General features: G+C 43.6%; 1 protein-coding gene across 1 annotated transcript in view; it reads right to left on the bottom strand.

The window, feature by feature from the left end:
- Window positions 1-293: 293 nt before the first annotated feature.
- Window positions 294-23,655, bottom strand: part of ECH1 (enoyl-CoA hydratase 1) — a 30,829-nt gene continuing 7,467 nt past the window's right edge. Inside the window, exons 3-10 of the mRNA XM_030218366.1 lie at window positions 22,241-22,329; window positions 16,127-16,251; window positions 15,664-15,712; window positions 13,669-13,733; window positions 9,487-9,557; window positions 3,744-3,815; window positions 2,603-2,753; window positions 294-528 (exon numbers count right to left, since the gene is read on the bottom strand). Coding sequence (XP_030074226.1) covers window positions 424-528; window positions 2,603-2,753; window positions 3,744-3,815; window positions 9,487-9,557; window positions 13,669-13,733; window positions 15,664-15,712; window positions 16,127-16,251; window positions 22,241-22,329 — 727 coding nt within the window. The 3' untranslated portion in view covers window positions 294-423. The remainder of the gene's footprint in view (window positions 529-2,602; window positions 2,754-3,743; window positions 3,816-9,486; window positions 9,558-13,668; window positions 13,734-15,663; window positions 15,713-16,126; window positions 16,252-22,240; window positions 22,330-23,655) is intronic.

The following is a 23,655-nucleotide window of genomic DNA, read 5'->3' on the forward strand; positions in this document are numbered from 1 at the left end:
GACAATTTTTTAAATTCTAGTAAGTCCATTGTTTTTGCTGTTTTTTTTTCTTTTTATTGAGCATCAACAGATCAGGTTAGGAGAGAGTGAGAAGGGGAAAAATAATACATTCTATGTGAAGCAGTCAATGGGGATTAGGCATTCCAGGCATGTTATTATTCTAATGCTGAAATTTCTAGCCCTTGTCATAGTTTGAAACCCGTCACCACCGACATTCTCCCTCTCATTACCCTCTATTCAAATCTGATATACTCCCGTTAACTACATTTTTGTATTCAACAGTAAACACCACGTCTTTCGCACAGAATTTACTGGTTGAAGGAAGCACTGCATATCTTACGTATGATACTCTGAATCACAGATAATTGTACAATTTGAAGCTAAAATGGAATTAGCACCATTTCTGGATATCCAGGGCTTGTACTAGAGCTTGGAGAAAGTCACATCTTTTGTTTTCTTTTTCTCCATCGCTGCCTGCACTGATTTCAAGATGTCGTCAGTCTGTAGCATACTCATATTCCAGGTAGCCTGAAGATAGGGGGATTAAAACATCCATTATACAGATATATCCCTCCCTGCTCATTATAATTACACACACCCAACAAACTTTTCTCTTTCCTCTGGGTCCAAGTATAACATATTTTTTTAATCCTCTGCCAGACTTGTATAAATCCAACCCCTCCTGGGTGGTAGTTAACAATATAGATATAAATGAGGGGAGCATCATGTATCTTATTAGAAAGTACCTCCCAGGAGCAGAGTGCAGTGAGAAGATCAAATATGCTATGCTATTTCCAAAATACTGAAATGCGCAGCCTATAAGGGCTAGGAAGTCTCAGTCAGATGTCTGGGAGCTGGGAAGGGCTGTTTTGCCTTTTTGGTAGTTCTTTAATAGTTGTGAAGGATTACTGAATAAGATGCACTGGGAGTAACAATGTTGATTCAGCTTTATATCTCCCATATGACAGACCCAATATGCCTTTTCATAGTAAGCACAGAAAACATACCATAGCAGGCAACAGAATACTGAAAAGGTGGGCTTAGATGTGAAACCAAAAGTCTTCCAACAGGACGAAGAAAGAGCAGTTGGGAGAATGAAATCTTAGTTGCGTTGGTCATGCAATAACCCACAAAGTTCCCATTGAAACACCATTTAGTTTCAGCTTTCTTCTGCGAGATGTTCTTAAATTATAAACCTGTGCTATGTCCTAAACAGCCGTTTCACTTAAAACTGAGTAACGTGGTAGACTAGACAAAAAACGCCCCTGGATACAGAGATGCTTGTTGTAGTAGGTCTGTTTGGAGGCTTTTATGAACTGAGGGAACACAAGAGCAGATGAAGCCTCTATCGGTACAAATATTACTGAGAAATTTTGTAACAAAGTTTGCAACAGAAGAGAGATTGTGGCTTTACTCAAACTGTGTTTTAATTCCAGGTGTGGAGGAGTGGCCTAGTGGTTAGGGTGGTGGACTTTGGTCCTGGGGAACTGAGGAACTGAGTTCGATTCTCGGCACAGGTAGCTCCTTGTGACTCTGGGCAAGTCACTTAACCCTCCATTGCCTGCCGCATTGAGCCTGCCATGAGTGGGAAAGCGTGGGGTACAAATGTAACAAAAAAAAAAAAAAATCCAAAAGCAAAAATTAGCTTGCTCAGAGAGTCTAAAATTAAATTTGCTCTAGCTTTATTTGTTCTTCTTTCCCAGTCACCCCATCCCAACTCCCCATGTCTACCATTTCTCCCCTTCTTTACCTCCCTCCCCTCGGCCTTCAGCGTTACGTCTCCTACCTTCCATCCACCTCTCCCTCACCTGTGAGCTGTTTTAATCCCTTACCTCCCTCACTCGGGGAGGCAAATCTAACTGCCATGAAAGGCATCATGTGGCCAGCAGGCCTTGAGCATGCACAGATGTTCAAGGCTCCATGCCAGCCATGCTTGGCAGTTGTAGATTCGCCGCCCTGAGTGAGGAAGGAAAGGTATTAAAACAGCTTGCGAGTGAGGGGGATGTGGATAGTTTTGACGCCTATAGTCTCACAGGCAGCACAAACTCCCATGGCCGGCCACATGTGGCCCAAGGGCTATAGATTGGTATAGACAGACACAGACTCAAATGGTTTTTATAATACTGCTAGCTTTTGAATTAGTCTGTCATAATTGGCATGCATGTCAAATCCTTTGTAATGTGGTTCTACTACCTATGAACACCTAACATCACTGTCATTCAGTTCTCTTTGGAGTCTTCCAATTTACCATAGGGAACAGGGATGATCCAGCTAAATGTCCTGTTGAGATCAAGGAGGGTGTCAGTGCACCTTAACTTCCTACTTGTGATACCATGCTGGTCAATCAAACAGGATCCCTGCTATTTCATAACGCAGGCCTTGTAAGACTACAGGCAGATGGGCTCAAAAAAGGTCAGGTACTTGGGACTATATGAACATTTCCAGGAACAATGCTACCATCGATAGTGGTTGAAGTTTGGCACAATGGGATAGATGATTTATCAAGATCAGAATCAGAAAAGAATACATTATTTTTTTCCAACTAACAATTCAGTACTCTCATCACTAAACCATCCTCTCTCTATAGGATGCAGCTACTTACCACGTATTGTAGACTCTCGGAAACAGAGTGATTTCTAGAATACACCAGGTTTATCTTTGTGCTCTGGACAGCCACTGGGCTCTTGCTGGCAATGTCAGATGCTAGATCAAAGGCGCCTTGAAGCATGGACTCCTTATCTGGGAACACACGACTGAGCACAAAGGGAAGAAATTAATCACTTGCATGCCATAAGACTAGTACCCTTAAGACTCAAAGATAAAGATACAGAGATGAACAAAGACGTAGAGTAGAAAAACCAGGGGAAAAGAAACAGAAGGGGGCAACAGCAAGAAAAAGAGGTAGGGAGAGAAGAGAAAGTGAAAGGATAGAGAGAAAGAAGGTAGAGATGTACAGAAAGTGTCACAGGCATACACAAAACTCAAACACTATTTCTGTTCCAATGAAAAATTAATGATTTCAAAATTTACAAATAACTTTCTTTAGTTTGTTTCTCTGTTAATTGGAATTAAGAAGTTTTTTTTTGATAAGATAAAAAAGTTCCTAGCAAGTCTATAACCCTGGACCCTAAGTTTGAAAACCGGATTTAATGAACAAAAACAAACATTCTTTAATTCAGAATAATATATACTGGCCAGAGTAGAGAAAACATTTCCTCTCTAACTTTTCACACACCAGAATTTTTGGACTATAAAATTTCTATTAGGTGCACATACACTCAAGCATAGAACAGTCTATACACAGCTATATTATTAAAATAATTACATAAGATATTATATATTCCTAGTCAATCAGCTCAAACACAAGAACATGCTTAACCATGTCTGTAAGAACATGCTTAGCCATGTCTGCAGGACAGCATGTGTAACCATACAATGAAGTGTTATTCTTTAATGAATTCTGTGTACGATCATGCTTTTATTTTGTTACCATGTTCAACTTGTTACTATACAACCGTTTTTAATTTTATTATTTCATTGTATTTTTTTTTGTTTCCCCTTCTGGCCCAATAGTAGCTCACCTCAAGCTCATTCTAAAAAGCAAACAATTAAATCTAAAATCCAAATTCATACATACATCTAGATACACATGTGTGCACAAATGTTTATTTGCCTCCATTATACTTGCATTACAGAAGTAAAAAAATGGAGATTTGTAAATACTGCTTCTACATATACCGTACCCAACAAGGCCACAGTTTTTGGCTTCATCCGACATCATTTTCCTTGAAGTGAAACATAGCTCGTTCACTAAACTGAAGAAGGGAAAAAGGCAAACATGCTGTTAGAATCTCAGTAATGCGAATGATATCTTCCCCAGCTCTCCTGGGCCATTTACAGCCCCCATACATATACTATCACCTGTACTTATGTAATTATTTATTAGTGACATTTATATCCCACATTATCCCAAACAAGTATGAGTTCACTGTGGCTTACAATAAACAGTATAGAATACATAAATAATAGTGCATAAGAAAGTAATTTTTGTAAGAATCCAATTTTACAATAAAGTATCATAAACGTACTGGGATAGCTATGGATGTTTAACACTTAGAAAATCTATTATGAATGACAAATCGTACATGAAGCAAAGAGAAGACCCCCCCCCCCCACACACACACACACACTTTGTTCTCCAACATTTCTTTTTCAATTAAATCTTTTATTAGCTCATATAATACCCAGGTGGTTATTTTAGAAGTTCTATTCCTGTTTTGAATGTCTGAAAACCAATATTTATCCACTATCAAAACAAAGTAGGGAGATTTTATATATGGAGTCACAAAACAGCACTATTCTTCAATCTTATCATTTATAAAGATAAAGTGCTTGTTCAGAGGAAAAAGCCTCTAGAAGCCTCCAGTAAATACTTTCATAATTTTTAATTTTGTATTTTACTTCGGAGAGCTGGGCTTCATCATCATTGGCTTTCAAAAACCTCTTTTAATTCGTTTTTTCTTATGTAGTTATTTAGACTATCGTTTCTTCTTATAGTTACAAGAACTAGCACCAATGCTTTTCTATTTAGCTACTTAGCTTTGAGCAGAGTCGATTATTTAGACATCTATATTGCATAGACGTCCGAATACTAATATTATAAAGCTAGGATATGAACACCTAAAAGTGAAGTACGTCCATATGGCAAAGGGGTGTGGTCTGAGCATCTTTTCGGTGGGACAAGGGAGAGGCTAAAAGGTGGCTGCCCAACTCTGATTATAGAAAGGGAAGGGACATCCATGTTCAAAAAAATGGAAATCTGTATTTAGACTCAGTACTTGGCATGTTCAGGTTATAGAAAAGTGCTCCAATTAAGCAGTTCTCCACTGAATAGGGTAAGAGAAGTCACAGTAGGTATCCCTGGAGGGCTAACAAAAAAAACAGAGATTAGAAAAAGCTGCAGTGGTACTTGGAACCAGAATCCTTGGGTTCTCTGCCATGGTTCTCAGCAGGCTGCTCCAAATATTAGGTTACTCCTTCACATGGACAGCTGTGTGGCCATTTTATAATATTCATGTTCCTCTGCTACCACACAGCCGTCCATATCCCTTGTTTTGCCCTGTTCATAGATTGGGTGTTTCGGTTTGTAAAATGGAAGTTCATATTGGACGTAATTAGAACTTGGCCGTCCATTTATCATGCACTTTAGAACAGGCTTTATGTCAGCAGGTCTTGTTCTAAAATACATGAGGCATGGATGTCCATATGCGATGTACTGACTTGGACGTCCTTTCTAAAATCTGCCTCCCAATTACATATCAAGAACCAATGAACAAACATACCTGTGAACCAAAATCCTCTCAAGGCTGACAACAAGATATCGTAAATGGTCTACGTAACTCCCCCCCCCCACACCACCACCACATACACACAAAGAATCCTCTCCCCTACCATCATTTCCTCTTTGATTAACTGACAATCTCGCTGTTTGTTCTTCAAAATGTTTCACTGCAAAACCAAGATATAGCAGGAACACAATAATGCAATAACACCTTTAACCCTCCCACCCCCTTCCCCCCACCTATCTCCTTTTCAACATTCTACAAGCCTAGCTTCCTATTAGAAATTAATAGTAATATTAACAATAATGATGACAATACTTATAATACTGATAGTACTACTGATCATGACCTAATTAACAATTTGATGCTGCAGTTGAAGGTAACTTGCATTCAGGTTTAGAAGGAAAGTATTTCTCTGTCCCCGGAGGGCTTAAAACTAAAGTTTTGTACTCAAAACAATGGAGGATTAAGTAACTCTTTCCAAGGTGACAAGAAGCATCAGTGATATTTGAACCTTGGTGACCTTAGCTTTCAACCTGCTGCTCTAACCAATAGGCCACTTTGCCACTCAACATATGTATTATTAAAACAAACTCAGGGGCCCATTTACAGGAGCGGTGGTAAATCGAATGCAGGCTTACCGCTCGCTCTTTCGGGACTACCACTGGCCCAATGCAGTTGCCGGTGGTTGTCCTGCCCCGAGCGTGTGCCATTTACGGGGGAAAAAGAAAACCCTCAGAATAGCTTGTGCAGCAATAACCTGGCAGTAACTGGGCATCGCAGTGCGCTGTCCAGTTACCGTTGGGTTAGAGTGGAAGCCTTACCATGTCTGTAATTAAGTTTTATTTCAGGTATACTGCACTATTTAACTTATTTCAGTTATACTGCACTTTTAACATCCCCCCCATCTCTCTTTTTCCTATCAGCCACATGAAGGAATTTCTGGCTGGTCACATGCTCTGACGGGGTATCATGTTGCTAAGGCAATTCAGATACCTGGTATATCCTGTTACAAAAGTGAGTTACAGGTATGGCAAGGACCAATTGCAAGCTTCCAGCACATATGAAAGTCCCAATTACAAGTCTCCAGTCCATATGCAGCACCTATGATTGGTCCATAAGTACATAAGTATTGCCATACTGGGAAAGACCAAAGGTCCATCGAGCCCAGTATCCCGTTTCCAACAGTGGCCAATCCAGGTCACAAATACCTGGCAAGATCCCAAAAAAGTACAAAACATTTTATACTGCTTATCCCAGAAATAGTGGATTTTCCCAAAGTCCATTTAATAACGGTCTATGGACTTTTCCTTTAGGAAGCCGTCCAAACCTTTTGTAAACTCCGCTAAGTTAACCGCCTTTACCACATTCTCTGGCAATGAATTCCACAGTTTAATTACATGTTGAGTGAAGAAACATTTTCTGCAATTCATTTTAAATTTACTACATTGTAGCTTCATCGCATGCCCCCTAGTCCTAGTATTTTTGGAAAGTGTGAACAGACGCTTCACATCTACCCATTCAAATTCACTCATTATTTTATAGACCTCTATCATATCTCCCCTCAGCCGCCTTTTCTCCAAGCTGAAGAGCCCCAGTCGCTTTAGTCTTTCCTCATAGGGAAGTCGTCCTATCCCCTTTATCATTTCCATCGCCCTTCTCTGCAGGGTACAGGAGAGGTGGATGCTCACAACAGCAGACAAAGGAACTCTGAAAAACTAGGCATGGAGAGAGAGTTTCAGATCCGTCCAACGGCCTATGGTTTTTCCCAAGGGGATTTTACTTCCCTCCCCCCCTTGATAGAAACATTCTCTAACTATGAATCTTTCTTACATTTATTCTCTCTTCCTCTGGTTTCTCTCTGTTCTGTGACCTACTTTCTCTCTTCTTTATCTAATTAGTTACCAGAGGTACTGATGTTAGATTTGTAAGTTTGTTATAACTTGAAACTGATGTCTGATGCTGTGCTGGTGGGTGAGTAATTAAAGACAATTAGTTCTCTCTAATTCCTGTACACTTTTTTCTATAATATTTAATAAAATTTCATAAGTTGTCTTAGCGAATAGCAAATCAAATGTGCAGCCTAGAACAACCACCACCTCTATGGGTGGTGGTTAAGGGCTCCCCGTCGCATGGTCATGCGGTAAGAGTTCTCTTACCGCATGGCCAAGTGTGCCTACAGTCTTTTTATCCGCTGCTGTAAAAAGAGCCCCGGCAAGCAGGAAAAATGGCCCCCGCCACCAGCACAGGGCTCTTTTTCCCGCAGCTTGGTAAAAGGACTCCTAAGTACACAACACCACCATAAAAAGAAAATTAAAACACAGCACTAAAATACTTAATATAATCTGTGCCATCAGTCCTAAATACATCACCTACACCAACTATACCTAGGTGTCTCCCGATTCACTCCCTGTCAAGCCATATGCAATCTCCTGGGCAAGGCACTCCCCACCTTACCCTGCCAAACTTGAAAACCAACTGCCTCCCTCCCCCCCCAATGCATGAGATGGCATTACTGCTGGAGATAATGGCTCAGTGCTGGAAACTACAGCAGCACTGAAACATCCATACAAGCAAGGAGGGGGAAGGTATGACCCACTGGCTCTAGGTTGGGGCAAAAGCTCAGCACAGGCAGGCAGAGAATCACATGGCGCTGCAAACTGGCAGAAGATGTGATGTCTCCACTGAGAATGACAACACATGGAGATCACTCCGATTCTTTAGCATCAGGGGACATGCTGCACAGTGAACGGCATAGTGGCAGCAAGACTCATCTTTGGAAAGACACGATTCGAAAGTGCAAAACCCCTCCGCAAAAAACTTTACTGGCTTCCAATCAAAGAACGCATTGTCTTCAAAATATGCACTATGATTCACAAAATTATCTACGGTGAAGCACCAGGATACATGACAGAACTAATTGGCCTTCCATTCAGAAATACATCCGAATCAACACGTTCATACTTAAAATCTACACTACTCGCGATGCAATGGACTCAAATATAAATCAACCTACGCATCCAGTTTCTCTTACATCAGCGCACAACTATGGAACGCACTGCCAAAAGCCCTGAAAACTACTTACGACCATCTACAATTCAGAAAAACGCTAAAAACTCACTTGTTTAAAAAAGCATATCCTACCGATCCAACATAACCAACAGATTCCCCGCGACATCATCAATAAAGAACGTAATGGACATAACACAATTCTTCCGTTGAACGATCCCCTAATGTGGCAGTGCCACGTGAACTTTATCTTTATTCTACCACAACATCACTTTGTATTTGTTTAACCCGGAGCTTGTAAACACCTCTCCAGCGCAATGTAAGCCAAATTGAGCCTGCAAATAGGTGGGAAAATGTGGGATACAAATGTAATAAAATAAAATAAAATAAACTCCCCCTTCCCTCTTCTGACCATGGTCCCAAGGAAAAATACAGCAGGTATGTCAAGGAGCTGCTGGTGGAAGCCTAACTCGAGGCCTCAATTTTCTTCAGATATTAGACAACAGGTAAAAGGGGAAATAAAAAGGAGAGCAAAAGGATCCATTTGTCTGGTGGGGTGAATAGAATAGACAGACAGAAATAAGCAAATACTGTGGAGAGGATGGCTAGCAGATGCTCAAGGAGAGCTAATCCTTAATTGGCACCACTGGATGACATCACCAGTGTGTGTCTGACTCATCCTGCTTGTCAATGGAGAAAATCTTTAATAAAAAAAGTAAACAATAAGCAGATTATCTTAACACAACAGCCATCCTGAGCATCTTGAACCAAAGGCATGTCTTAGAAAAAGGTTATGCAACCTCTCCCCAAAGCAATATGAGAGCAGCAGGGAGGCACTCATTAAAAACAAATGCCGACTCTACAAAACCCAACTCTCTATACTTGACTACTAAAGTCTACTCTACCATGAATGAACTTTAACACAATATCACTCTATCTCTAATTCCGAATATGAACTCTTTATACTGTCTGCTAATCTACTATGCCAATCATGATCTCTAATGTAATACCACTTGTATCTCTCACTCCAGAAACGGCGATCGCCATGATGGAACAATGTAAGCCACATTGAGCCTGCAAATAGGTGGGAAAATGTGGGATACAAATGCAACAAATAAACAAACAAACAAATTACCTCTGGTTTCCAATGATTTTGGGTAAGCGCTGAAGAGTGCCAACATCAGCAGCTAATCCCATATCAACCTCCTGTCAAAAAGATAAAAAAACAAAAAAAAAGTGTGAGGACATTTAAACTACAGCTGGGAGCATCACCCAAGCACGCCACCAAATATTATACAATGGCATTTCAAAACATCAATGATCATTTATAAAAAGAGAGTCTTTGCTTAGTAGATAGAGAAAAACACATGTGCCCAGAGATAGCAGCAATGATCAATGGGGAGAGATGGAGAGAAAGGAGGTGGTGGGTTTAAAGGGATCAGGTCTGAAGTCTATTTATAATACCAAAATCTTTTTCTTTGGGTGATGACTCCTAATGTGGAACCTTGCATCATGTACAGTGGGGGAAATAAGTATTTGATCCCTTGCTGATTTTGTAAGTTTGCCCACTGACAAAGACATGAGCAGCCCATAATTGAAGGGTAGGTTATTGGTAACAGTGAGAGATAGCACATCACAAATTAAATCCGGAAAATCACATTGTGGAAAGTATATGAATTTATTTGCATTCTGCAGAGGGAAATAAGTATTTGATCCCTCTGGCAAACAAGACCTAATACTTGGTGGCAAAACCCTTGTTGGCAAGCACAGCGGTCAGACGTCTTCTGTAGTTGATGATGAGGTTTGCACACATGTCAGGAGGAATTTTGGTCCACTCCTCTTTGCAGATTATCTCTAAATCATTAAGAGTTCTGGGCTGTCGCTTGGCAACTCGCAGCTTCAGCTCCCTCCATAAGTTTTCAATGGGATTAAGGTCTGGTGACTGGCTAGGCCACTCCATGACCCTAATGTGCTTCTTCCTGAGCCACTCCTTTGTTGCCTTGGCTGTATGTTTTGGGTCATTGTCGTGCTGGAAGACCCAGCCACGACCCATTTTTAAGGCCCTGGCGGAGGGAAGGAGGTTGTCACTCAGAATTGTACGGTACATGGCCCCATCCATTCTCCCATTGATGCGGTGAAGTAGTCCTGTGCCCTTAGCAGAGAAACACCCCCAAAACATAACATTTCCGCCTCCATGCTTGACAGTGGGGACGGTGTTCTTTGGGTCATAGGCAGCATTTCTCTTCCTCCAAACACGGCGAGTTGAGTTCATGCCAAAGAGCTCAATTTTTGTCTCATCTGACCACAGCACCTTCTCCCAATCACTCTCGGCATCATCCAGGTGTTCACTGGCAAACTTCAGACGGGCCGTCACATGTGCCTTCCGGAGCAGGGGGACCTTGCGGGCACTGCAGGATTGCAATCCGTTATGTCGTAATGTGTTACCAATGGTGTTCGTGGTGACAGTGGTCCCAGCTGCCTTGAGATCATTGACAAGTTCCCCCCTTGTAGTTGTAGGCTGATTTCTAACCTTCCTCATGATCAAGGATACCCCACGAGGTGAGATTTTGCGTGGAGCCCCAGATCTTTGTCGATTGACAGTCATTTTGTACTTCTTCCATTTTCTTACTATGGCACCAACAGTTGTCTCCTTCTCGCCCAGCGTCTTACTGATGGTTTTGTAGCCCATTCCAGCCTTGTGCAGGTGTATGATCTTGTCCCTGACATCCTTAGACAGCTCCTTGCTCTTGGCCATTTTGTAGAGGTTAGAGTCTGACTGATTCACTGAGTCTGTGGACAGGTGTCTTTCATACAGGTGACCATTGCCGACAGCTGTCTGTCATGCAGGTAACGAGTTGATTTGGAGCATCTACCTGGTCTGTAGGGGCCAGATCTCTTACTGGTTGGTGGGGGATCAAATACTTATTTCCCTCTGCAGAATGCAAATAAATTCATATACTTTCCACAATGTGATTTTCCAGATTTAATTTGTGATGTGCTATCTCTCACTGTTACCAATAACCTACCCTTCAATTATGGGCTGCTCATGTCTTTGTCAGTGGGCAAACTTACAAAATCAGCAAGGGATCAAATACTTATTTCCCCCACTGTAGATATAATTCGCGTTATTCTTCCCAATGTGCACCATGTTGAACTTGTCCACATTAAATTTCATTTTACCATTTGGATGCCCAGTCTTCCAATCTTGTAAAGTCCTCCTGCAGTTTCTCAGTCTGCATGTGACAATTTCTTAGAATAGTTTTGTGTCATCTACAAATCTGAATAACTCACTCATTGTCCCCATTTCCAGATCATTTATAATTATGTTAAAAAAAAACATCAGTCCCAGTACAGATCCCTGTGGCACACCACTACTCACCTTCCTCCATTGACAGAAAAAAAAAAAAAAAAAAAAGAGAGAGTAGGGTTAAATGGCTAATGCTATCATTTAACCAGTTCCCAATCCACAACAGAGCACTGCCTCTTATCCTGGCTTTTTAATTTTCTCAGGAGTCTCTCATGAGGGACTTTTGTCAAAAATTTTCTGAAAATCTAGGCACACTAGATCAACTGGCTCACCTTTATCCATATGTTTAGTCACACCTTCAAACAGTGTAGCAAACTGGTGAGGCAATATTTCACTTGGTAGAAATCAATATTAACTCTACCCCACTGAACCATGTTTGTGTGTTCAGCAACTTTGTTCTTTATAGGTTCTACCATGCTGTCCAGCACTGATGTCAGGTTTATCGGTCTTTAATCTCCCAGACCACCCTAGAATCTTCTAAAAGTTGGAATTACATTGGCCACCTTCCGATCTTCAGGAAGCATGAATGATTTTAATGACAGGTTACAGATAACTGATATAATTTCATTTTTGAGTTCTCTCAGTACTCTGGAGTATATATTGTACTATCTGGTCCTGGCAATTCAAATTGGCTTAATATATGATCATTGAGATGTGTTTCAGATTCTCTGTATTGTCACCTTTTATTACCATTTCTGGCACTGGCAGATCCCTTACATCATCCTCAGTAAAAACTGAAACAAAGAATTTACTTAGTCTCTCCATTATGGCCTTGTCCTCCCCAAGTGTCCCTTTTACCCCTTGTTGATCTAATGGTCCCACTGACTCCCTCACAGACTTTCTATATCTAATGCTTCTGAAAGCTTTTACTACGAGTTTTTGCCTGAACAGCAAGCTCCTTTTCAAATTTTCTTTTAGCTTTCCTTATCAATGTTTTGCTGTAATTTGCCAGTGCTTATGCCATTTTCTGTTTTCTTCATTTGGATCCCTTTTCCATTTTTTGAACATTTTCTTTTGGCTCTGAAAGCCTCTTCACCTCACCTTTTAATCAAGCCAGCTGTCGTATGGTCTTCCTTCCATCTTTTTAATATGTGGAATACATCTAATCTGGGCTTCCAAGATGGTATTTTTTAAAACATCATTTATGCCTGATTTAAACTCCTACCTTTGTAACTGCTCATTTTAGGTTTTTTTTTTAAATCATTTTCCTCATATATTCATAGTTGACCTATTGAAAATTAAAACACTGACACAGTAGATTTCCTTAGTGTCTTCACTTCAGTTATGAACTCAAATTCGATCATGTTATGATCACTATAGCCTAGCTCTTCCACCAAGGACTAGATCTAAAATAGCTCGAGGACTTCTGAACCAGCTGCTTCATGAAGCAGCCCTTTATTTCATGTAGGAACTTTACCTCCCTAGCATTTCTTGATGTGACATTTAGCAAATCAATATTAGGGTAATTGAAATCACCCATTTGTATAGTGTTGCCAAATTTGTTAGTTTCCTAATTTCTGTTAACATTTCACCATCTGTCTGTTCATTCTGGTCAGGCAGACAGTAATATAGCCCTACCAGTATTCTTTCCCTTCACACCAGGAATCCTGTTTCCTGCTGAATTTTTATTCTGTTTGACTCAGTTAGCTCTTTACCATATAGCATCATTCCCTTCCAATTTGAACCACCCTATTATTGTGATATAATCTGTACCCTTATAACAAAGTGCCCTCTTGGTTCTCTTCCTTCTACTAGGTCTCTGAGATGCCTATTATATCTACATTTACTGCTATATACTCTAACTATTCCATCTTATTTTTCAGAATTCTAGCATTTCTATACAGACATTTCAAAGTGTACTTTATGTTTTTATCTACAGGCTGCTTTGCAGCTGACAGTGATAATATACAAATTTCTGCTCTTCCTTTATAGGCTCCTGGCTTACTTTTGCTAGTGAAAGTGGCTCGAAATGGGGAGACAGTATGTCTACTTGTGAGCTTGTGACTGTACCTTTACTTGAAACCACGCATCCTGGGTGCAGTACCGGATGTCACAAGCAGAGATCATATCAACCCCTGAAATGTAACAAACATTTCATTGTACCATGACAAATCTTCAGCACTGCTCAGTCTATGCATTGCCATCTCTCTCCTTATCAGTGGTGTGCATTTCTTGTGCCAAACGCAGCACTGAAATTCCAGGGTGAAACCTTGCAACTACTGCCAGCTCCGTAGAGCCATTTCTGTCATTTTAAACCACATTCCCAGCCCAAAAAGGGTCACCCAAAGCAGCAATGACATAAAACTATAACATTATATCATAAATTAACAAATAAAATACAAAAATAAACATAACCCGGTCAATATTCAGCCTGCAGCAGTCAGTGCTTTTTTAAATGTGGGCAGAATTAGCTCCAGATCTTCAATACCAAGCCACGTCCAGCCACCAGAACTGAATATAGACACCAGAGCTTATGTGGGCCCCAGATGATGTTCCTCCGAGACCCACTCAAGACACTTATGCAGGTCCCAACTGAATATTGGCTGGAACCCACATAAGTATATGGACCTCTACTGATATCTGCTCACCCCCCACCTCCCAGAAGCAATGGCAGGACCCCCCTCACCGCCAGAGCCCTCTCTCTACCTCATCTGAAAGAGCAAATCCCCCCTCCACGTTATCAGACTTACCTGCCTGTTCCATGGTGGTCTAGTGGGGAAATGGGCAGGAGTGATGCCCACTTGCTCCAGCCCATTGCACAGCCTCCCAAAAACAGTTGATGTGACCTCTAGCGCTAGCAAATGAGCATCGCTCCTGCCCAATTCCCCACTGGACCAGGCAAGTAAGCCTGATAATGTGGGGGAGGGGTGGAGGAGTTTGTTAACCGGGCAGCAGCTGATAATCAGACCACTGCCAGGATGCCTTTGCCATATAAAGTTAGGGCAGCCTTTTTTCTGTCCTAACTTCATGTGGTTGCTCAGCCAGTTAACAGACAGAAAATCTCTGCTAACCGGCTAGCTTTCCGCACCGCCCTGTCTCTGCCCTAACACTGCTTCTGCACGGTCCATAACATACCTGATTTCAGCATGGGTGGTTGAAGGGGATATTCAGCAGCACTGTGTAAGTGCCCTGAATATCACTGGTTAACCCCGGAGAGGCAATTTAAACACCTGGGAGCTTCTTTCTGGCCACTTAAATTCCTTTGAATAAATTAGAGAATGACACGGGGATGGGGACGGGAACAGAGCCTGTGAGGACGGGGACAAACTTTGTCCCCGTGTCACTTTCTACTTTGAAGCCTGTTATTTATGCTTGATTGATACAGATGACAATATTTTTAATTTTTTGGAAAAACAAGCAAACATGCTGGCCACAGCTAGCAAACTTTGCATGGGGGATCCTGTACATCCTGCTACCAACACATCTGGTATTGCAGGAGAGATTGTGGAAGACAAGAGAGCTAGACTGAATCCTGAGATGGTTGATGATTTTAGTCATCCACAGATTTAAAAATTATAACAGTGCTTCACAGGGCATATTTCTCCCCTCTAGGGCATACAGAGCAGGCTGTATTTTGTACCTCTGGACATTTTAACAGGGTGGATTAGGATTCCTTGGGGTAGTACAAAATCAGCTGTTGGGATTGGAAGGGTAGAGGGTGGCGTTGGTGGGAGGGTTTATTATAGCTGCTTATTGTTATTGTTTTCGTTTTGTAATTTATACACAACAGTTGCACAACATATTGTTCCTTTTTATACTTTAATAAAAAGATTTAAATATAAAATCATAAGTGTTCGAGGGTTCTGCAGATGAGAACAGAGCCCACGGGGATGGGGCGGGGACGGAGACAGGGCGGGGACAAATTTTATCCTCGTGTCATTCTCTAGAATAAAATCGACCCCCAACGATGCTGTATTGAGGACAGACACCAATCAGCCTATGCGTTCCCTTCTCCATGTGTGGTGCAATTCTCCCATTTAATAGTAGGTGTAAGTGTCTCCTCACCTGCTCCAATGCAAGGTCCATGGATGGCTGCAATGACTGGCTTTGAGCACTAAAAGAAAAAACATCATGAAATAAAGTCAGAAAACAAAAGGGAAGCAGTTAAACTTCCTTCTCACATTCTCAGAGGGGGTGAAATTACACACTTTCTACAGAAGGAATTTTACTCTTCCCCATCTGGAATTGATCATTATCAAGTTCTTAATGGAATCAAGAGGCAGGGCATTAACCCCCCACCCCCTGATAGAGAATCTCATCCAAAAGTCCAAGAAGGAACCATCCTAAGCTCGTAGTTCAGACCTTGTCTACTGCAAGAGTTACAAGACTACACAGTGATGCAAACCTGACATTTTGGTGAAATGATACAATATTTACCTTATTATGGTGAGCAGGACTGGGCAGTCATTAATCTCATGACCATGAAATGATCTTCGTTTGGGCTATTGTGTTATACACATCGCCTCACCTTCTCAATCACTGTGAAACTTTCCTGGGCCCCGACAATGTTTTTGCGCAAATTCCAGGCCCTCCTGGCTACATCATCTCCTGGTGGCTGTAGCAGGGCACCACCCAGCTCCATCAGATCTATACCTGGGAGAGAAAGTGACCTACTGGTTAGATCAATGGGTTAAGGACCAGGAAAGTCAAGATTCAAATCCTGCTTCTGCCAATGACATTACTTAAGACTTCAAGCAAGTCACTTTTAGGTATATACAAGACTAAGATCTTTGGGGCACAGATCCATTGTACTTGAATATTTATCACCACAGTACAGTGCTTCATACTTACTGTAGCACTATAAAAATAAGTACCTCCTGTACTTAAAATGTTGACAACAAAGGTGCTTGCAAAGCCCGCAGGTACTTTGACCTGATTCTCATGTGCACCTTCCTATTAAGAATTGCCTACAGAAAAAGTACCCATAGAGACGTGCACCTGATTTTCTGTAAATACTTTTCCCTTTCATAAAAACACAAATACTTTTGAAAATGCTAAATTATGCATAGACCACTCCACCTTGTGGTTTACGTTATGTGTGCATTCTGTTGGTTGGACGAATAAAGAATTTGAAAAAAAGGAAAACAAACAAAAAACCCTCCACCTTGTACAGATAATAGATGCTTTTGTCCATATGAAGGGTGGGCAATTTTCAGATAGTTGATTTACATAGATAAAACAGCCATTTACCTATGTAAATGGATTTTGGGCCACTTTGCAAGGGAGAGTGTATTGTCAGGTGCCTATTTTAGATCACTTTTATAAAGACTAGTAGGTGCCAGCATGTCAAATCATGCTCTTTTCACACTGGTCATTATTTTAGAGACCATTTATTCTCGAAAATGACTTTTATAAAATTACCCACCTGAGCCCCAAAAGACTGGGCTAATGCTCACCAATGTGTCCTGGGCCCCCACAGTCTATTAGATTTTCAGAATATTCACAATGAATATGTGAACAGACAGCTTTAGAGTAGAATAAGCAGGGTAGTCACCCAGAGCACTGCATGACAAGAGTCACCACTGGGAGCTCCAAGCATAAAGGAACCTCCAGTGCTGTATGGATCTACCACCAACCCAATCTGCCCATTCAGAGTACATGGAAATTGGGAGTACTGCATGATGCGGGAGAACGCACCCATCGATGCCCATGACCCAGAAGGCATTCCACTCCAGAGCCATCCCTGAATATGTACAACAAAATTTTCATTCACTGGAGATCGAACATATTCAAATTTATTTCACGCCTATCTATCTGGAAACCCTGAAAAACACAATTAGTTTGGGAAACCCAGCCCAAGCTGAACCAGAGGATGCACATCTAGTCAATAGAGGGCAGGGTTCAGATGCTTTGTGGAGTTCATCTGGAATAGCTGTTACATACAATAAAAAGGAAATACACAACCCATTTCACAAGCTACAAAAGGTGAGGGTTTATTAATCAGGTCATAAAAGAAAAAAGTAGAACATTTAACTGTTCGCAGTGAGAAAGGAGAAATTAGATCTTGTCTGCTAAGTTTTCTTTCCTCAAGTCCCTCCAGATCAGTCCAGACATGTGGGTATATGCTCTCCTGCTAGCAGGTGAAGACTAAGAACTACTGGCTTACGATATTACCTTGTAAGCATTTGTGCAGCCCTCTGTCCATCTCCAACTTAAATGGGATGGCTGAAGCCATTTCCTTCACAAAAACCTGTGAACGAGAGACTCTCAGGTGGAGATTTATGCCTCTCTTAAGGGGGGTCAGAAGGGAATCCATGACTCCTCCTCAAAGAAGTAATGTGGATCTTCACCTGACTCCCATGAGTGGTCCAAGTCCGACTCCTCGCAATACTCCTGATGGGTAGATTGAGTTCTTGCCTGCCCTGGCTCAGTGGTACCATGCCTATGCCCCAAAGGGCACCGAGGTACAGCTTCACTCTCCCAATGTAGAGAGTGGTACTGCATGGGTCACTGTTGATGTCGACACCTGTTGAGGCATCAGTGTTGAAGACCGCTCCACAGGCAGACTTAGGACTTCAGGAAGGAGCTAAGGTTGAGCCCCAGCTGGCCCAAGCACCCTCAATACCTGACCAGCGTGCATCTGAAACAACTGCACCAGCTCCTCCGAGAATGGCCTGGTACCACTCATTGAGGGCAGGCATTGGCAAAGGCTGGGGAGCTGGTTTGGAGACAGCCTGGGAAGAGCCAGTGTTGAATCGGAAGCGGGAACTGGCTGCCCAAGACTGGTGCACCAGCACCTCCACCAAAGAGGGGGAGTTTTCCTCTTGGTGACGGCACTTCTCAGGTACCGGCACTGCTGATGCCTTAGTGCTTCGAAGGGGACTGTTTGTGCTTCTTCAGCTTCCCCGATGCTCAGCACTGCGATCCCTCGGAGGACGTCAAATCCACACGCTTTTCTCAGTGGAAGGTCCAATGCTGACTGGTGCCCTACGGACTTGGCCCAGCACCGAATATCCGAAGCTACTTTACTTGGCGACAGTCAGCACTTAAAAAACACTGAACACTGCTGGCTGAATATCAGCTGGATTGTGTTTTATTTTATTGGATTTTACTGACTTGATTTTATTGTCTTATATGTTATGTCACATCTCTCTATATAAAACGCACCTCCAACGTTCTATTGAAGCCTCTCTTAGCAAAGTGAAGGGGGTGAGATCGCATTGTGTCTGCCCCGCCCATGCGTCAAACGTGATGACGTCGAGGGCGGAGCTATGACACAACCAATCGCATCGCTCGGCAGCGAAGCGTCAGGGATGGAGGCGGCACTCTCGACGTCTAGCCTTCCCTTCGCTGTGTTCCGCCTTCTTCTGACGTCAAGGATGACGTCAAAAGAAGGCGGAACACAGCGAAGGGAAGGCTAGACGTCGAGAGCGCCGCCTCCTTCCCTGACGCTTCGCTGCCGGAACAGCCACGGAGGTAAATTTAAAAACAAGAAAAAAAACAAAACAAAACGCATGTTGGGGGGAGAGACGAGGGTGGCCAGTAAACTACAACAATGGGAGCGGGAGGGCAGGGGAGAAACCACAGCATGGATGCGAAGGGGGGGGGGGGGGGAGAGAAGAGACCGGCCCAGGCTGCCACATGGGAGACAGAGGAGCATGGATGCGAGGGGGGGTCATGGAAGGGAGAGAGGGGACTTGCTGGAAAAGGATGAATGGAGGCGGCAGGGGACAGAGGAGCATGGATGGGCATGGATTGGGAGGGCAGGGCTCAGGGAGAGAGGGGAATTACTGGAAATGGATGAATGGATGGGGCAGGGGACAGAGGAGCATGGATGGGCATGGATTGGAAGGGCAGGACTCAGGGAGAGAGGGAAATTGCTGGATAGGGATGAATAGAGGGGACAGATGGGCATGGATGGATATGGATTGCAGGGCAGGCCTCAGGGAGAGAGGGCAATTGCTGGATAGGGAAAATGGAGGGGCCAGGTGACAGATGAGCATGGATGGGCATGGATTGGAAGGGCAGGACTCAGGGAGAGGGGAATTGCTGGATAGGGATGAATGGAGGGGACAGATGGGCATGGATGGATATGGATTGCAGGGCAGGCCTCAGGCAGAGAGGGGAAATGCTGGATAGGGAAAATGGAGGGGCCAGGTGACAGAGGAGCATGGATTGGAAGGGCAGGACTCAGGGAGAGGGGAATTGCTGGATAGGGATGAATGGAGGGGACAGATGGGCATGGATGGATATGGATTGCAGGGCAGGCCTCAGGCAGAGAGGGGAAATGCTGGATAGGGATGAATGGAGGGGGCAGGTGACAGAGAAACATGGATGGCCATGGATTGGGAGGGCAGGGCTCAGGGAGAGAGGGGAATTGCTGGAAAAGGATGAATGGAGGGGGCAGGGGACAGATGGCCATGGATGGATATGGATTGCAGGGCAGGCCTCAGGCAGAGAGGGGAAATGCTGGATAGGGATGAATGGAGGGGGCAGGTGACAGAGAAACATGGATGGCCATGGATTGGGAGGGCAGGCCTCAAGGAGAGAGGGAAATTGCTGGATAGGGATGAATGGAGGGGCCAGGTGACAAAGGAGCATGGATGGGCATGGATTGGAAGGGCAGGACTCAGGGAGAGGGGAATTGCTGGATAGGGATGAATGGAGGGGACAGATGGGCATGGATGGATATGGATTGCAGGGCAGGCCTCAGGGAGAGATGGGAATTGCTGGATAGGGATGAATGGAGGGGGCAGGTGACAAAGGAGCATGGATGGGCATGGATTGGAAGGGCAGGACTCAGGAAGAGGGGAATTGCTGGATAGGGATGAATGGAGGGGCCAGGTGACAGAGGAGCATGGATTGGACTCACACTTTCACTCTAACTCTCAAACAGTCACTCTCACATACACTCTCCCAAACATACACACTCCGAGGAAAACCTTGCTAGCGCCCGTTTCATTTGTGTCAGAAACGGGCCTTTTTTACTAGTGATATATATTATCTGTGTTGCAATTTGCCTGCCTTCAGTGATACTTCTGGAATCATTAAATTTTCAGCTGGGCAAGTTTCCATCTCCCAGCTCAGACAATTAATAGTCGCTGCCAAATAGTTCAAGAGATTTTTTTTTCCCTCTTTACCTATGAGGGACAGTTGTAAAAAGATATGTTTTTGAGGTAAGTTTTGACTGGATTTAAAGACCTAAGGGATAAATCACAGCAAAAAAAATGTCAGCACTGCTTACAGGTGTTGTAGCTAGACTTGAACCAACACTTTTTTTTTTTTAATTAATACACTAGTAAAAAAAGGCTCGTTTCTGACACAAATGAAACAGGCGCTAGCAAGGTTTTCCTCGGAGTGTGTATGTGAGCGTGACTGTGTGTGAGAGAGAGTGTGAATGTGTGTGTGTGACAGAGAGAGTGAGTGTGGGTGCGAGTGCATATGTGAGCCACAGTGAGTGGGAGAGAGTGTGTTTCACACAGATACAGTGTGTGTGAGAGTGTGTGTGTGTGTGAGACAGAGTGGGAGAGAGTGTGTGTGAGAGACAGAGAGTGTATGAGATCGAGAGAGTGTTTGAGAGTGACTGTGTGACACAGAGTGTGAATGTGATACAGTGTGAGACAGAGTGTGTGGCAGAGAGAGAGAGAGAGATCCCTCCCCTCTGGTCTCAGGACCCCCTCCGCCACGTTCCCCCCCAGGGTGCCACTGCCCCCCCCCCCCCCGATGTCGCCGCAGCCACTGCTCTTCCCTCCACCCCCCCCCCCCGAGGTTGCCGCAGCTACTGATCCACCCCCCCCCCCTCCGTCCGACGTCAGCTGCCATTTCCGGCCACTGCTGCTTCTCCTGTTGAGCAGCAGCGGCCGGTACAAAGAGAAAATTAAACTCCCAAATATGTTTTAAAAAAGGAAGTGCGGCACTTGCAGGCAACCATGAGGCATTGGCTGTCAGCTCTGCAGCCACTCCTCTCGTCTCTCACGTCGCTGCGCTCCTCCGGGTTTCTACTCCAGGGGCAGCGATGTCAGAGGCGAGAGGAGCGCCTGCAGAGCTGACAGCCAATACCTGATGGCTGCCTGCAGTGCCATGCTTCCTTTTTAAAAAACATTTTGGGGAGTTTAATTTTCTCTTTTTGTGCCAGCCGCTGCTGCTCAACAGGAGAAGCAGCAGTGGACGGAAATGGCAGCTGATATCGGCCGGCCGGGGGGGGGGGGGGGGGGGGGGGGGGAGGGAGCCCTGGCGAAGGGCTGAAGCTGCTCCTCCAACGTTCCAAGGTTACAAACGCAGCCAGAGACATTGGAACGTTGGGAGTGTAAATTATTATATTAGATTACCCGCCCTCGACGTTATCACGTTTTGACGCGAAGGCGGGGAAGAGAGAGATGTGACAGACTTACGAATGTTACGATGTTACGAACCCTCTAAGGATGTTACAAACCCTTCACTGAAGCCACGGAGTCAGCTTCAGAACATTGAGGGTGTGTTTTATTATAGTAGAAACGTGTAAACATTTTTAGGCAATGGCACTTATTATTAAAGATTCATCTGCCTGTCCATATGCGTAAAGTGTTAGTTTCTGAAGTGCATGCTATAAAAATACCAATATCTTCCAATATCAGGCCCCCAAGTCCTTTATCAAAAATTGTACCTGCTGTAAAGGCCTTGCCAGCTCCAGACAGTACAACAGCATTGCACTCTGAGTCTCCTGCAATCTCGTTAAAACACTCTACCATCTCTCTGGGAAGAAAGAAAATAATAAAATAAAATAAAGATGATGTCAATCAAGAACAGAATAGCAACTGCAGGCAAGCCTAGATTCCTCAGGGGAAGATGAGAATCTCTATATCCTGTCACAGACAAGACAAGTGAACTGCAATTTACAGATCCCCACTTTGTGAGAAAACACCGATATCAAACCTCTCAAAAAATCTCTCTTTCTTCTTTTTCCATCTATGTGAATGGCACTCCTATCCTTCTGGTTCCTTCGGCCTGTATCCTTGGGGTCATCTTGCATACCTCTCTCCTTCTCTCTAAAGCAGGGACATAGCCAGACAACAGATTTTGGGTGGGCCTAGGCAAGAAGTGGGTGGGCACCAAGTGTTCTCCCCCCTCCCCCCACCCAAAAAATATCTCAGCTGGTGGAAAAATGCTTCTTTCCACCTTGGCAGTCTGCAGCAGCATGCGCAGGTGCCGGTATCGTGAAGAGTAACGTTTTCATTACCATCAGGAGAAAGTCTTCAGCTGGCCAAGCTTGGGAATCCCACCAGCTACCACTAAATGTGTGCTACTGTTGGGTAGGCCTGAGCCCTGAATGGGTGGGCCCCGGCCCACCCGTGGCTACGCCACTGCTCTAAAGTGTGTCATTTTTCCTTTAACATGCAAAAATGTGCCCTTTTGTTTGATGGTTCTAACAAAGTGCTCATCCACTCTTAACATTTCCTACTTAAGACTACTGAATCATCTTTCTTCACAACAATCTAACTTGGGAATATCGACCGACAGCTGCTTAAGTGCTATTTAACTGGTCAGCAGCCGTTCTGGCCAGTTAAATAGCGCTGAATATCAGGGGAGAGGGGTAAAAATCTAAGAAAGGAAGATTCAGGAACTCTGTTGCAGGCTTGCAGTCCAGAAAAATCTGAGTCTGGATCTGGTAGAGGAGAAGGGTACATATGTGAGCTCCATTCACTGGGCAAGTTGGGTGAGGGCGAGAAGACAGGTAATAATGAGCTGCAGAGTGAATGCAATTGTGAATAAGAAAAGCTTGAACTATATTCACTTGGGGAGAGGGGTTATATTGTCATAACAACACTGAAGGAAGATGTCGTGAAGTAAATTTTGGTAAGCGGCTAGCAGACAGTCTGTTATATCGCGCAATATAACCAGCTATCCGCCAATTTTTAAAGTTGGTTTAGTGGCCATATTTGGCCACGTGAAAACATGGGATTTCTTTGGCTGGTTTAAAGATAAACGGCTAAGTCTGAATTGACTTAGCCGGTTATCTTTAAACCATCCAAAACCAAGCTGGATATTCAATGCCGGTCACTGGAAACAGCCCGGCATAGA

Source organism: Microcaecilia unicolor, chromosome 11, assembly GCF_901765095.1.
Source record: "Microcaecilia unicolor chromosome 11, aMicUni1.1, whole genome shotgun sequence".
Taxonomy (NCBI): domain Eukaryota; kingdom Metazoa; phylum Chordata; class Amphibia; order Gymnophiona; family Siphonopidae; genus Microcaecilia; species Microcaecilia unicolor.